General features: G+C 40.1%; 1 protein-coding gene across 2 annotated transcripts in view; it reads right to left on the bottom strand.

Moving 5' to 3' along the window:
• TRIM33 (tripartite motif containing 33) overlaps positions 1–17159 on the bottom strand; it is a 101301-nt gene that overhangs the window by 31739 nt on the left and 52403 nt on the right. For both annotated transcript variants that reach the window (XM_083172752.1, XM_083172751.1), the window contains exons 6-8: positions 14488–14602; positions 10205–10351; positions 4365–4482 (exon numbers count right to left, since the gene is read on the bottom strand). In XM_083172752.1, the coding sequence (XP_083028878.1) occupies positions 4365–4482; positions 10205–10351; positions 14488–14602 (380 nt within the window). The remainder of the gene's footprint in view (positions 1–4364; positions 4483–10204; positions 10352–14487; positions 14603–17159) is intronic.

The raw sequence follows: 17159 nt of genomic DNA, 5'->3' as shown, positions 1-17159 counted from the left end.
AATATATTGCTCAGTGTCTCCTTTTCATCTCTGGTCGCTGATGAAAGGGAACCTCTGCCGGGGGAGCCACAGAGGGAATCAGCTGATCGCAGGAGCTCCTGCAACCAGCGATCATAAGGGGGATAAAAACGGGAGCGTGCACCAGGCAATTTATCGTCGACGCACACTCCAATTGCTGGCAATATGGTCTCTCAGCGACCATATTGCCAGCGATAAATGCCGTGTGTATGCACCTTAAGAAAAATATGGTTTGGACTAGCAGCTGTTAGCAAGGAAACAGGTAACCACCCCGTATTGTAAATATTATTGCTATTTGATGTGCTATCAGCGCTCTGTCCTTTGTGTGTGTACAAAATATAGAGTACAACAGGGTGTAGAATTTATGTTTTTACTTCATAACGTTGCTTAAAAAAAAGGTGTCCACACAGACTGTTCAGTATAGATAAAAATTACATTAAAAATCAAAGTTGGGAAATTGTACACATTAAATATAAAATAAAAATGTATACATTCTGGGAAGAGAGGGAGTGCTCCATTGTGCTTATTTCATTTATTGTGCAGACATTTAAAAAGTTACCATCAGGTACACATAAGAATGGTATCACGTACCGCAATCAGCGGTGAGGCACAACCGTGGCTGTATGCCGGCTGCTCCAGGCAGCGTTGTAGGAGTGATATCATTTTTTATTTTATTTTTAATGTGTACAATTTCTCAACTACTGCTTTTAAAGTCGGGTCCATTCTGCCAAGATGCCTTTTCAATGCTTTCGGGAAAGACAGCATTGAATAGGCACCTGCTGCTGATTCCCAATGGAATCATGCAATTTAACAATCTTATATGGAATTGTTTTGCTGCTGTTAACTTTAAAAAAAAGACTATGGGCAGTATTCAATGTGAAAGTTCTCCGTGCATGGAGAGCGTTTTATTTCGCTCTCCATGCACTCTTCATGTTCCGGAGCCTCCTGCTCCCACTATTCAATGTTTTGAAGACTCGCCGCCACTCGCGGCGAGTCTTAACCCCTGCAGCGGACGAGCGTCCGCGGCAGGGAGCTTTCAGGGAGCCGGGACACGGAAGCAGCCAGAGAGATTAAAGTCTCCCTGGCTGCTCCAGAGGACTGTGGAGGGGAGGGGGGCTCTCCGGAACCCAGGCAGCACAGGCTGCCCCCCCCTATAGCCAGCGGGGGACCCAGTATTCACTGCACCCGATCGTGCATATTAACGATCGGGTGCAGTGAATATATGAATATCTAATGAGCGGCTCGAGCGCCCCCTGCTGGCTGCACTGTGTAAAAAAAAAAAAAAAAAATTAAAAAAAAATATTTTTTTTTCAATTAAATATATATTCATGTGCTATAAGCACATGAATAAAAATAACATGCCCCTTCCCAGGGAAAAAAAAACTGATTTTTTGACACCAAAATTAAAAAAAAAAACCTTTTAGTTTAAAAGTTCACTTTCCAGCTCTCCATCAAAAGATGGAGAATTTCTACACGGAGAGAGACGGCGAAAATCACTTAGAAAGACGGAGAATATTTCACATTGAATAGGGTTGCTCGCATTTGGAGAGCAAAATGCTCCGTCCAAGGCGAACAAAGCACAAATTCTCCACAAAACACGGAGAACTTTTCTCATTGAATACTGCCCTATCTTCAAATTAAGAATTTTGGTACTTGTGTAGTTTCACGGCGCCAGCATGGTGCCGTGCGTCTGAGTCCCCTTGCGGGGCTCGCTTCGCTCGCCCACGCTGCGGGCTCAGTGGCTCGCTTCGCTCGCCCACGCTGCGGGCTCGCCCACGCTATCTAAAATCAACTCCATGCCAACATGGACAGTGGGGGTATGAACTATCCATGTTGGCATGGAGTTAAGTTAGTTTATTTTCAATAGTTTGCCGAGCGTAGAAACCGGAAGTAGCACAGCGCCATGCTGGCGCCGTGAAACTACACAAGTACCAGAATTTTTTTGGTGCCATATCAGTTAAAAAGAAATGAAAAATAAATTTTAAATTAAAATGGATAAGGATTTTTTTCCATAGCTTTGCAATAGTTCACTTCCATTTAAAAAAGTTCTGGAATCAATGGAAGTTTGGGTATAAACTTATCTGGCACAACCCACATTTAAAATTATACACCCTCTAACCCAGGGGCGGGGAACCTTTTTTGTGCCATGGGCCATTTGTATGGGGGGAAAAAATCATTTTGGGGCCATATGTAAAAATGTATCTTACAAATTGTCCTGCTGCAGCCGTTCCACGCTCTGGCGGCTGCCGCTGAATACGACCGACAGTCTCCAGCTGCTGTTAATTAGGAGGAATCTCGCAAGAACTACCGACCTCTTGCAAGAATTCCCCTGTACTTGACTCCCGGCAAAGCCACGGGCGGGTCACTCAGACCGGATGCGGGGGCCGCATACAGCCCCCGGGCCTGAGGTTCCCCACCCCTGCTCTAACCCATGACCATCAACTAGATGTTGCCCGTTTAACTGGGATACTTTGACGCATGTTACAAGCAGACTTCTTGGGTGTCTAACTCAACCAACAAATACTGTATCACTCCAGCTGAAAATGTGTAAAATTATAATTTTCTACCAATTGTATGTAGTTTCATCAAAAAGCTCTCAAAATTAACAGTGCAACACTTCTGACAAAATTGGGAACTTTAGAATGTACTGTATACTGTGAGCACAGTGCTTCCTCAAGGACCACAAGGTAATGGTGTTTTAATAAACAGTTCATGAAACTTGAAAAATAAAAAATAAATACATCAAATGGCAGATTTCAATGACACCGTCAAGAATCCCTATCTTTATTAACAATTGGGAGGCTGCATGGATAAATACTGCAGGACTGTTCGTTATAACAATTCTGACTAGAAAAAGTAATGCAGAAAACATCATGGGACAAATGTAATAGGGTGTGATAGTCAGAAAGTGGGGAGTTGGGAAAGCTTTTCCATTTTTTAAAGAGGCAATCAATTACATGGCAAAAGCAACCGTTTTTTCCAGTGGAAATGATTGCTGCTTTAAAAGAATGGGAAAATTATCGCAAACTTGCTCACTTTTTTGATTCTCAGACCCTATTACATTTGGCCCCATGCCTCTAACTTATTTGGCATACATCATACAAGCATTAATCTCCCCGCAGGCTTTAAATAACCAAATACCCAATAAAAATTTTGGCCATAAATTTTAAGATGCAAACTATTTACCAAAATGGGTGTAAGAACATATTAAGGGCAACGAAACATCAAGTAACCCAAAATGCATTTCTATATCGGTCTCAAGTATCAAATAGTTCAATGATGGCTGGCGCCATGAAACTACACAAGTGCCAAAATGGTTCAATCTGTTTAAGCTGCTATATAATGAGTTTTAGCACTGTAGGCTTGTGCTACAGCACATACGGTATACTGCTTATAACATGTAAGCATCGTAAATGGATTTAGTCTTACAAATAAGCTGTGATGTAATGCAGCATATTTTGGTATTACAGTAAGATAAGGTAACATGGAAGGTAGAAGCATATTTTGGTATTACAGTAAGATAAGGTAACATGGAAGGTAGAAGCATATTTTGGTATTACAGTAAGATAGGGTAGAATACAAGGTAGCAGCATATTTTGGTATTACAGTAAGATAAGGTAACATGGAAGGTAGCAGCATATTTTGGTATTACAGTAAGATAAGGTAACATGGAAGGTAGAAGCATATTTTGGTATTACAGTAAGATAGGGTAGAATACAAGGTAGCAGCATATTTTGGTATTACAGTAAGATAAGGTAACATGGAAGGTAGCAGCATATTTTGGTATTACAGTAAGATAAGGTAACATGGAAGGTAGAAGCATATTTTGGTATTACAGTAAGATAGGGTAGAATACAAGGTAGCAGCATATTTTGGTATTACAGTAAGATAGGGTAACATGGAAGGTAGAAGCATATTTTGGTATTACAGTAAGATAAGGTAACATGGAAGGTAGAAGCATATTTTGGTATTACAGTAAGATCAGGTAACATGGAAGGTAGAAGCATATTTTGGTATTACAGTAAGATAGGGTAACATGGAAGGTAGAAGCATATTTTGGTATTCCAGTAAGATAAGGTAACATGGAAGGTAGAAGCATATTTTGGTATTACAGTAAGATAGGGTAACATGGATGATCCCACAGAGCACAGGAGCGCAGACAAACAGAATATGCAACTGGCACACTTCATTAGGTGTTGCAACACTAATGAAAGTAAACCCTTAAAAAACCCTTCCTTCTCTCTAAAGGGAGTGTAAATAGTATAACAGATTTAGAAAACAAATCACTTTTGAAATGTGGCCAGTTAACTGCATCTTTAAAAAAAAAAATCATACTGTAATCTTACCTAAATTAACTACATTCTTTGCCCAAAAGGTTGGGTCGCAATGAAATCTTATTGCTCCATTTGCTGCTGGAACTGGGTCACATCGTGCTTTTAAAATATGACGCAGTTGAAAGGTAATCTGGAAGAAAAGGTTACACAGGGTCTTACATCTTGCAGTAAATAAACACATGGGAACTATAGTAGTTGTTATGACAAAGATTTTGCTCAACATTCTGTTGTGTAGTGATTCAGGCACAATTTAAGTTACTGAATAGCTGACAGACTACTTTACTTAATTATCTAAATTTGTCCAAGAATTACCTTATTTTGTAAGAGACATTCTGCACAGTGCAAAATAAGATTACAAGATGTATGAAAGGCATATGGGGGATGCTGTATGTACGGGACATGTTTTTCTCAGCATTGTTTTTTCAGTTGCATAAACTAACAGACACTTGCAAGCATTGTATGCACCATAATTTAAGTAGAGTATTTAATTTGCCAAAAATCATTTGCTTTCTTAAATTTCACATAGAGAAAAATGCTTGAAGCCATTTGACAATTTACGTATCTAAACAAGCTGATTCTGCCCACTAACACATCTACACTGTTACTCAATATTTGTTTGTTGTTTTGGTCTTTTTGACAGGTACTAGGCTGATTTTAACTATTTTCACTTCTACTTGTCACAGGGGAAAAGCAAAAATTAACTGGCAAATACCAAAGTAAGCATTTGTAATGGAAAAATGGGAGTGCACATAAAGGCAATAATTGAAGGTGATATTTACAGTTAATAGATCAAATAATTAAACTTAACGATAGCACCATAATACACAAAATGTATCTTCGACTACAAACATCTAAAATATCATTGTTACTACAACACTAAATTACTAATACCCCGTTCTCACTGCTACGCAAATTCCCAGGTGCCTTTTAACACAGATTTATTTGCAGTGTAAACGGGTCGCATACCCGGATCTCATACACGGGTAAAACTCTTCTTTTTACCAGTGTTTAAGATCCGGGTATGCAGACACTGGTTGACCCATTCTCAGTGCATTAAAACCCGTGTTTAAATGCAAATTACCGGGTAGAACTTCTGCACCCAGGAATTTTCCTAGCAGTGAAAACGGTGGTCAGTCGCTGCAGTCCCCAGCATTTTAATGCCGGGTTAAAGCCGTGTAGTTCGCAGTGAGAACATGGTATAAGGGTTCGTATTCATGGAATTCATTGTATAAAAATTTTTCATAAAAATTGTTACATAACACCTTCATCCACTTGCCTCTACAAATGCTTCCATCAAAGTCTATTTGGCTGAAAATTTTTCATATAAAAAGTCTTTGAAAACGCAAAGGTAGGATACGGAAACACACCCCCCCATCCTCCTCCTCCCCAGAAAGCCGCATGAAATAAGACTTCAAAACCAGCGGCCAAGGATTAGACTATGGTGGGTAATTAATCTTGTCCAGATTGTCTGCTAGCCAAAAAATGTCTATTCAATGTGGCCGCTTTGACACTGATAAAGATTAGACATTGTTTAACTTCTAAGCTGCATCTGAGGAAAATATGTGTTTTAGTCGACTAAAACAGGTGGATTGGTGTGTAATTCGCCGATCCATGTGTTTTATGACTGGCGATTTTTCCAACAATTAAAAAAAAAAAAAAAAATCAGCTCTAGAATTGAATAGGTTGCATGTAAACTCAGCTAAAAATTGTTGAAAAGTGCAGATGTTTCCAACTTTCCAAAAACGTGGCACAGAGTGAATACCCCCTATGTAGGTAAATTTTGGAATTCTGCTGCAATAACTGCCACCTCTTGGTGGAGGAAGAAAGTCCTTTTCCGTTGTAACATACTAGGAAAGCTACGCAGAAGACCCACATTTTTTCAGTTCACATGCTTTTGGTTGGCCCCATTTACTACAAACACTGAGCCCAGTGTAAAACAGACCAAAACCTGGTAGCTGGTTAACAAAAATCATGGTAGCCTGCTCAGAATGGACTAGCTGAGGGACTTGTTTGGCCAAAGCAAGAAATGGAATAGTTAAATGCTGGCAGTAGTGACTGGTTGAAGCCATTGTAAAATTACAGCCCATGTTGGCTAGTACAGGGGGGGGGGGCTGTGAGCAACTTAATTATAGGATCTCATTCAGCTAAAAGTAACTGGTTTCACAGGATTGCAACTATTTGGTTTACAAATCTGACAGAAGTAAAATTAATGTTTCATAATTAGACTTTGAGGCCATATTAGTTAACAGAAAATCCCTATAACTTTTTAGTGCTTCCATTGATTGTAGCAAACATGGCAAACAGGTTTTGCTTTTCCTCCACATTCAATATTTATTTAAGGTACACTCCCTCTTCACTAAAACCATCAAAAATAACCTACATTTCAGGATTACCATGCTCATTCTATGTGGCAGAACCTTCTGGGTATCTTCAGTTAAAAGGGAGGGTGTAAACTGCTCACTTTGCATGTGGTCTATTGAGCAAACGGCTTTCGGGTCCAATTGCCATTATTAAAATGCAAAACAAAATGAAAGACAGAACATTTTTAAAAATACAGATAACACTGCTATTAAGTTTAAGTATAACCTATGCTGGTCCCACAATTAAAGGTTTTTTATGGCCTTTTTAAACTAAGCTGAAGATTCAATTGTTGCATCATTTAGATGACCATTAGCCATGGTGGTGAGCTTTCTTCACGCATCCTCCTGAGGTGCGAGGAGAAATGTGTGCAAAGCCTGTGTTGAAATGGGAGTTTAGTATCATAGCCAGAATTTTAGACTGTATCAGCAACTTTTTTGGGGCGTGAACAAAGCAATTGGTGCCCGACCAGAGCAACAATTATATTGCTTTTATAGGAGTCAACAAACATTTGAATCGTGTCCTATCACAAATTATATATTGTACAACTTTTTAAACTCTTACATCACTTAGTACACATACCCAATAACATGGATAATTTACCTATGAACATATATTCTAGTTTAATCAAAAAATACAGTCGACTATTTGCATTTTACTCAATTCCACCTGACTTCAATAACATTTGGTGCCTCTGACTGTGGTGTATTCAATGTGCCGATATTTCAGACAGTCACTTTTCGACAGCCTCAAAACACATGGATCAGCAGAAAAACTTGCAGATTCACAGGTTTTTAATGGAAACGGCCGAAGCGTCACCATTTCAAAGTTTAATCTACATGGGAGAAAATGTGATCGAAATAGGTACGTGGCAATATTTTGGACTGTCCAAAATAAAAATCGGTACACAATGAATGATATAGTCCTATAAAGATATAGCCAAACATTATCTATCAAAACATTCCACCAAACTGTTTAAAAGCGGAGTACACGCTACACCATATTATGAATGATTTTGCAGATTACCACAGGTTTGAACAAAATGTTCATATTGTCCAATGTGTATGCTTTAGGTTACAGACAATACATGCTCCAGCATGTCATCAGCAACATCTGTACATGCAATACAATGGAGGACATAGCAAGTGACGGCCAGGGTGTGGAAAGGCAGCAGGGCCCCACTCAGTCAAAGCCATCAGCATTATTAACTTGCCAATGGCTGCTCCCCCCCTGCTGGGTCCAAGTCTTTGGGTGCACAAATTGCTTAATGTGTACCTAGCATAAGAAAATTGGAACAGACCACATCAATAAATTAAAAAATACACAAATTGATGGTGCCAAAGGACTCCCATTGTTCTAGTGTAACTACAAGGAGTTGGTTAGGATGAAGATAAAGATATTTAGTCAAGACAGGACATCAATTGTAATAACTTGTTCTATTTACTTCAATGATCACTTTTCCATAGACCTTTTTACAGATAAATCTGTGTGACAAGGAAACCACCACCATATATAAGACATGACACCAGTTTTTGAGGCCTAATTTATACATATAATTAAAACTAAGTATTGTATCTGTAAGGGTATGGTTCATTGGTCAAGCAGATTTAGGGTGACATGCATTAGGTCAACCCCTGAAGGTCGTCAAGGCTTAGGTCAACATAGTTGGAAGGTCAACAATGGGAAGTTTGACGGTCAAAATGCCGACAGTCAACATGGACACCATCTAAGTGTACCGCGTCCCCTTGGTGCACTTGCCATGCTTTGGGTACCGTGCCTCGCTGCTCACGGCACACTATTTTATTCTCCCACCACACCGTAGTGGATTGTAGGGCATGAAATACCGCCTAATGGCACATGTAAGCTCAAAAAGCCTCAAGAACTCATGTCAACCTTTTGACTGTCAACCTAACCATAGTTTACTTAATTGCTGGAATTCCTCTATGCAATAAAATGACCTTATTCGTGTGATTGTCTTAGACTTAATGACTAACCATAAGACATTTTACTGTATTAACCTGTAACGTGATTGGTAGTTAGATCAAAACATTATTGTTTGTATGTTACTAATTTGCTTCCCACCAAATCCTTGGGGGGGTCTGATCATCTATAGGCTGGACAAAAAACAAAACCTCTATATCAGGGGTGTGCAATTAGCGGCCCTACAGCTGTTGATGACCTACGCATCCCAGCATGCCTTGCTTTAGTTGTGCTATTGGCCATCCTGAAAATTTTGCAAGGCATGCTGGGATGTGTAGTTCATAAGCAGCTGGAGGGTTGCTTATTGCACATCCCTGCTCTTTATGTCCAACTTCATTTCTTTTTTGGTTTTTGAAAAAGCTTTGGCCTGAACGGTTATCTGCTAGAGAGCACCTAACACATAGCTCTTAAAGCCCTTAGACAAACAACTTGTTGCTAGGAAGTTTTTATTGGGGGGGTTCTGGAAAAAAAATGCTTCAGCAAAACAGTTAACACCTTTGCAGAATCCCTTTTTTTAAATACAAATAAGACTTAAATTACCATTTAGGGTGGTATTCAATCCCAAATTCAAACTATCAGAATGTCCAACAGACAGAATCCGGTGCCATTTTCGGCCAACTCAACTGAAACTCGACAGTTGGAATTTAATGCACAGAGTGTTAGAAAGTGAGCAAATCAGCGAAAATGCCCGGAGATTGTGGAAAAATGGGTGAGAATTCAACAATTGGTTTGTTTCAAAGTCTGATTGGTTTTGTAGAAATCTACCTTCAAAGCTGTCAGGAAGGGCATCATTGAATAGGAAGTGGGCGCTAACCCCCCCCCCCCCCAGCGTATATAATATGCCGAGAATGAGTGTGTGTGTGTGTGTGTGTGTGTGTGTGTGTATTTACCTGCCTATGCATCTTACATCTGAAACATACACTATAGCATGTATTTACAGAACTAATAGGTTTCATGATTTCATATTGTACTCAGCACTGAAGGGGGAGCCTGATCATGAGATCACCAGTGTGAAAACTGGGATACTTTTTAATTTTGAACTGTGCAGTACACATTTCAGCAGAAAAAAAAAAACGATTTGAGAACAGTCTGTGTAGTTCGGACAATTGGTCAAGTATTATACCACATTTATAGCACACTTACCCAGGACGAGATGCAGTGTGGAAGCAACAAAATGAATCTCAGGTAAATTCAACCCATGTTAAAAAGGTTTAAACTTGGGTTACCCACTGCATAATGGGTGACCTGGATTTAGTGTAAAAGGTGACACACTGGCTGGACCTGGGTCAAAATCCCAGGTCCAACCTGTGATTGCAATGTGAAACCAGCATAATAGTGTCTGTTTGTCAGTAGTCAGCTCATTTATCAGAACTACTCACAACACTGTTAATTCACTACAAACCACCACCTAAACCCACACTAAAATCTTGCATTTTTAAATTTTAATCCCCAATCTGGGTAAAAAAAAAAAAAAAAAAGCGCATGATAATTATTTATTCTTAAATGCTACTTACAAGACGTTTGCTGTATAACAACGCTGTGCTGCTGCCACTTGCTATGGCCCAGTTTGTGAAAGTCATTACATGTTTCACTTGTCTGGAGAGGCCAGTTATATCATTTTGTTGCTGTACAAGTTTCATCTGTCGCTCTTTTGTAACACTCTGATGGAAGAAAAAACAATTTAGAAAGCCACACCACCTAAAAATGCAATACATTAAATCTCATTTAGATCACTTTTCAAAAGGTGAGAATACATTTATATACAGAAAAGCAAATCATAATTTGTTGTGCTTTTCTGGCTATCCTTTCTGTCAGTGATCAACTGTCACTTGGTCATTACAGAAAAATTTTGAAAAGATGATGACATATACCAGCTAAGCACAAAGGTAGCCTTATATTTAAAGCCATTAGATAAAACATTTATTCCCATTTTCTTACTTTACATGATATAATTTTACTATTAATTTGAAACCACACTATATTTAAAAGGATGGAAAAAACACAAAGTTGTTACTAGTATGAATGCACCCAGTCTGCATACTAATGCCTGTAAAGTAATGTATTTTTAAGACAACATACAGGAATTAAGATAGAAATTATAGAATGCAAAAAAACTTTCAGTAAGATTGCTACAGACAGCAGGAAAAGGGATTAGGCTTTTTTGTGAAGGTTCAGATGGCACAGAAGATCTGAACTATCTTTAAACTGCTGAAAGCCAATTTAAATGAGAAGCCACCCTATTGGGAAATTATAACATATTCTACAGCAATATTTGGCAAATGATATTGCTTCACACTAAACCCCCACACAGATGCTAGTCATATGAAGCTCTGTGTGAAAGCACCCCAATTATATTCTCTACTTACAGTCTCTGTAGTTTGAAGAAACATCATAGTATCACCTATGTCCTGCCTATGATAATCATGGGGCCATAGACATAGCAAGACACCTGTGTGCCATGACAGAGGCCTTAATGCCTCAACTCCCATCATTATGGCAAAGATTCTATAGCAACTATTTACCATTACAATTCTTTGTAACTTAAATTACGAGGATATTTCTAAATAAAAAATGAATCATTCATAAGAACTACAATATACTATGAACAAAACAGTATTTCTCTTAATATGTGTACAAACAATGGCTGCAGTATTACCAGTCCATCTAGTTAGATTATGCAACTCATGTACAAACATTGCTGCTCTTGATCTAAACCAGGGGTTCTCAAACTCGGTCCTCAGGACCCCACACAGCTCATGTTTTCCAGGTCACCCGGCAGGTAAACCGGTGCACTCATTACACACTGACACATTATAAAATACCCACAGGTGGAGCTAATTATTTCACTTGTGATTCTGTGAAACATGCACTGTGTGGGGTCCTAAGGACAGAGTTTGAGAACCCGTGATCTAAACAAACCTCAGACATGTGGTGGTTAATGTGACAGCATACCAAATTTGCACCTACACATTGCCTTTTGACGGGTCCCTTTTAAAAAAGGGACATGTTTGGCAGGAAGGCATCTGCGCAATTAAATCTATGGCTGCATCTACACATTGTATTTTAGCAGGATGTAGTCAAAGAGGAGCCATTTAGCAGGATGCTTACTCAAGAGGATATATACACAAACCTGCTGTAGCCTGTTAAAATGTTATGTGCAGACACAAGAAGCTGCATCCTGCTCAAGAGGATCCTGTTTGACTGCATCCTGCTAAAACGCAATTTGTAGACGCAGCCTAAGTTGGTGTTTGGTTAAGCATTTAACCTACTGTATATAAATGAGTTATGTCCTAAAGCCATGAGTATAAGACTTCAAACGGATAAAAGGGGGGCTATATTACACAGATAAATAACAAGTCACAACAGAAAAACCTTACAAACGACAGCAACAGCACAGGGCGTGCATCCAGTGTCCCCTGTGGAATCAGAGAATTGGATTCATCGTTAAGTACCAAAATCCTGTTTTCTTTCATTTACTAGGGGGCCCTGGAGGCTTAGGACAGTGGGAATGTCCCAGCACTTCAATCACAGGTATGAAAGCACCAAGACCCCTTCAACACAGATTGGCCAAACAGACCGAGGCTAAAAACCTGTAGAACCTAATGCAAGTATGCTGACCTGACCAAGTCGTCACACGGCTTAAGTGCATAAAAGAAAACCCCACAGGCCGCACACTGAACGAGTAGGGTACCCAGAAATAAATTGAGAAGCAGCTACATGTGTCTAATAGCCAGGAGAATCCGCAATGCAAGAGTTTGTTTACAGGAAGGCCAGCCTGGGCACTCTGCAACATAAAGGATGAGTAAAGCAGCCCTATCCACATCAATATTAAGAACCCATACCAAATAAAAGGGATCTAGAGGATAGTGAATCACCTGAGAGAAATGGCACAGCTGTTTTATGTGGAATGCAGAGAAAACTTTTTGGGAGAAAAATACATCCTAGTGTATCTTTAGAAGATACACAAGGCGGTATCTAACTGTATGAAATAGGAGGTACGATGGGCGACAGGACAGGACAGGGCCCCCACGTTAGGCTTCTTCCCAAGGCCAAAACAAGAAAAAATTGGACTGTATAAAAGTAACCTATTCCAAATCCCACTGTGCAATGGGAAAGAAAAGGAGGAGGCTGGATCTGTACAATTCCCTGCAAAATAAAGACCGTTCAACAGAACAGCAGAAATCTGGACAACCTGAACAATGTGGCTGATACCGGTCGTCTCCCACACCAAGACACATACACTTACTAAAAACAGAAGTAATGTTTAGAGGTAACTTCCATTCTGGCTCTGAACACGATTGTAATTACCACTTAGGGATTCCCTTCTTTACCAACAGCTTCTTCTCAACAGCCCTGCGATCAAACAAAACTGCCTTATGTATGGCTGTTGAAGAAAATCCTCCATGCTTGCCTAAGCAGCATCCTGAAATCCAAGCACCACACTCTGAGGCCAATCTTGTGCCACAAATAAGATTGTGACATCCTGTTACTGTATTTATTTTTTTAGGAGACGAAGCAGCAGCAGAAACTATGGAAACGCATAACCTAGTAGAGACTGCCAGGAAGAAGTCAGTGTTTAATTCTTTTGCATCCCACATCCTGGAGACATAAGGATGAAGTTTGTGATTGTTCCTGGATGCAATCAGGTCTGAGAAAGACCCAAGAAAAGAACCAGCTGTTGGAACACCAGGGGAGAGACCACTCACCTGGATGCAGGACCTGTCAACTGAGGTACTCTCCCTTTAGTTTTCTACTCCAGGTATGAAGATGGCCAATACTGACATGGATTGTTCGGCCTAAAGAAGAATGCACAGGTTTCTAACAGACCTCTGCTGTGGATGCCTCCCTGTTGATTTATGTATGCCACCGCCAAGGCGTTGTCAGACTGTACTCTGATTGCACTTGAAGTACATACTGCTCCAAGTTCCAAGATGAGATGGATCAGGAACAAAAAAAACTTGCCGTCACCATTCTGTTGATTTATTTTTGCAAAACGGCTGGCCTGTCTTCTGAATCTGTCAAAAACGATGAGGTGGATGTTTCTGAACACTTATGTAGCCTTGGGTGTCTAAGTCTCTTACACAGGCGTGTGGACAGGTTGACTTCCAAATGTCCTTGAAGTCCTCCAGACTATTTCCAATCATGGAGTCCCCCATGTGAGAGGGAAACCAGTCAGGCAGCCAGCTTACTGCTGGCTTAGGGTCCTGGTAAGAGGAGACCACTGCAAGACATCCATAACCTCTAGTAGCTGTAGAGTAACCACCTCTGAGATGCCCTGTAAACTTTGCTGGTATATGAAAGGACCAGAGAAAGTCCTATGTGGAGCATGTGTGGCTGAGAGCAGCAAAATAGATCTACTCCCTATAGCTTGAGAAATCCATGTCTTATGCTCCAGCCCAAAAAGCTTCTTGCCATATAACAGGAGAGCCTCTACTGCTCTTTTAGATTTGGCACTACTGAAGAAGCCCGAGGGCAGATACTGCATAACCCAAATTTCCAAAAAGACTGAGAAGGGGCTAGACCACTGAGCAGAAGCTCAAAGTGCCTGTACGTAGACGCCCTGTGGGACGCAGGCACAAAGTGTGATTTTTGGGCAATTTAACCCAGTCTATTTTGGCACAACATTTCCACACACACAAAAAAAAAACTTCCACTTTGTTCAAAACTGATTACTATTTTATTTTTTAGATTTAGTCAAGTAGCTCCCTAGGACACATTTTGAGTTGAGGAAATACAGTATGTAAATCTTGTTATATGAAAGAGATCTGTTTCCACAAACGGAACAGAATGGTCCTACCTCCAGCTGTTGCAGAAGAGATTTGCCCTTCTTATTAATTTCATTTATTAAGGTGAAGATAGCCACTTTAATTTCCTGTTCCACTCTTTTATTGGTTTCATTCACTTCTTTTATCCTGAAAAACACCAGAAAGAATGAAACATTAAAAACACTACATCAATGGGGGGTATTCAATGCTGCAGCGAGCGCCCGGCGAGGGGGTTAAACAGCAAGGATTGCAGAAAACCAGCGATCCTCACTGTTTAACCCCCGCACCGGCCGCTCGCTCTATTCAACGTTCTGGGGAAATCCTCGCCATCACAGGACGGCGAGAATTCCCCAAAACAGCGAGACCCGCGGCTACTGCAGAAAACTCACTGTTTTTAGCCACGAGTCTCGCTGCTTCTGGAGCCGCATACGCCAATTCTCCCTAGCAATAAAACGGAGCGAGGGGGAATTGGCATATGCGGAGGGTGTGTTGAATACTGTCAGGGTGAGTGGTGACAGCGAGCAGGAAGCCCTGCTCGCTGTCACCACTCGCAAACAGCATCGAATACCTGCCTTTGTATTGATAATGTACGAAAGATTCTCAAAATAAAATCCATTTGAGGGAGTGGAGAGAAAACATCAAGCTCAAAGTCTTTAAGAAAAATTAAAGTTCATACATTAATTGGTATTTTACAGAGAATGTTTGAAATTCTACCTCCATGTGGAGAGCCCAAGAGATAAGTAATTGGTCAATTGGGTAATGAAAATGTGCAATTAAACTTGAAATTTCAGCAAATAAAAGCAATTTCTGTATCACTGCCAAGTGTCCAACAATACTAAAAACTAAGCCACTCAATATTATATAGAGGATCATTTGCATTTAAAATCAGAAATGTTGCAATTAAATGTCACAGGGCCAGTAACTATACAAATGATGGGGCTTATTCTGACACTATTATAAAGCTGCTTTTTTAGCAAAACCATCGGCAATGCAGGTGGGGAATATACAACATGTGCAGAGCGTTTCATTTGGTTAAGGTGTGTTTAAACTGAAATCCTAACTGCAGTGTAATCAAGCAGCGAGTAAAACCTGCACATAAATAAAGTAACTCTAAATCTAACTCTCTGCATATGTAACATTTGCCCTACCTGCAATGCAACATGGTTTAGTAAATTTGCTATTTAAAAAAATAAAAAGCAGCTTTGCGATCAGGTCTGAATGATATCATTGAGGTCAACATATATTGGGTCGACATGTCTTAGGTTGACAGGGTGACTGTTCTCCAAATTAGGTTAAATCTGCTCACCACATCAGCAGTCTTTGGAAGGAGACCTTTTATTCCATTGCGAAAAAACTTTACTGTGAGCAAAAATCCCTATTTTTTAGTGTTTGTAATCATCACCTAAGCGCCAATTATACATCAAATTTTCTGTTTATTCACTCAAGACAAATGCAAGTCCACACAGGTTGTAATCCTAAAACTGATGTGGGCAAAGTACACATTTACTAATATTTAATTAATACTTAGAAAAAAAAACCACAGGGGATCATATATGTGGTTTAATGTTTAGTTACATAGCATTCATTCTAGCACACTGCCCCTTTTAAAACCTGTGCAATGCCTTGATAAAGGACATATAGTTTCAAACACGTTTGCTGAGAGACTCATGTGGACAAAGATCCGATGGGACATGCTACAGCTTCCAAAGCTGCCTGTGATTAACAGCTTATGCTGTTATAGTCTGCATTTTTCCATGTAGACCTTCCCACATTGGCATTAAGGGTTGTTTTTATGGCCATGTTTTGAATAAAACTATTTGCACTGTGAGGATACGAGTTCTTCAATCACTCAGACACCGAGCAGATGAAACCAAAATATGGTTTATTTTTATCACAGCACACACAAGTAGACAAACACAGGAACACGAGGCAAAGGTAGCATATAAACGTTATCGGGTAGCAGTCCAAAATAGCAGTCCTTGTAGCAGCAGTTCCAAATCACAAAACTATCACTTATTCCACACAGCAGTGATAGCCGAAACCTGTGTAAATCCACACAGCACGGACGCTCCACACCAGAGCTTAGTAGGATGCCCCCCCGGGCAAACGATGTGTTCCACAAGATCCAGTGGAGGGTATGACCCCTGAGCCAGGATTGCGACTAACATAAGGAGCTGGCATGTGTACAAGTCATTTTAAAACCTTCTAAATTCCCACGCGTGCCCATACCATCAGTGGGCTTGCACTGGATCTCGATTGGTGGATTCAAGAGTCAGGTATATCCCCCCTCCCAGGTACTGCTGCTGCCCCCCCTGCTGGGTCTGGCTCCAAAGAGTCTACTAGAGTCCAAAAAGGCTCAAAGGAGTGTAAATACAATTAAGGTAATTTGGTTATGTCCTGATTACCCCCTGTGGACATAACCTTCCTGTAAATAGCAGGGGAATTGGATCACCCCCTGTGGACATTTCCTGTCGGATCACATTGGGCAATATACAGTCTAATACTATGGTACACACAGATATGGGGAATAGAAACATCTGCAGAGAACAAGAGGGCTAAAATGTACATTAATTACTGTGGAGTTCTACAGCCTAATACTATATGATCTGGAAATACACACACATATATGGGGAATAGAATATCTATAGAGTACGAGAGGGTACAGACTGACTAAAGTGTACATTCATCACTACAAATAATAAAA

Source organism: Crinia signifera, chromosome 2 (genome assembly GCF_055691185.1).
Source record: "Crinia signifera chromosome 2, ASM5569118v1, whole genome shotgun sequence".
NCBI classification, from domain to species: Eukaryota; Metazoa; Chordata; class Amphibia; order Anura; family Myobatrachidae; genus Crinia; species Crinia signifera.
Note: the sequence above shows the minus strand (reverse complement) of the source record. Positions and strands in the feature narration are given on the sequence as shown.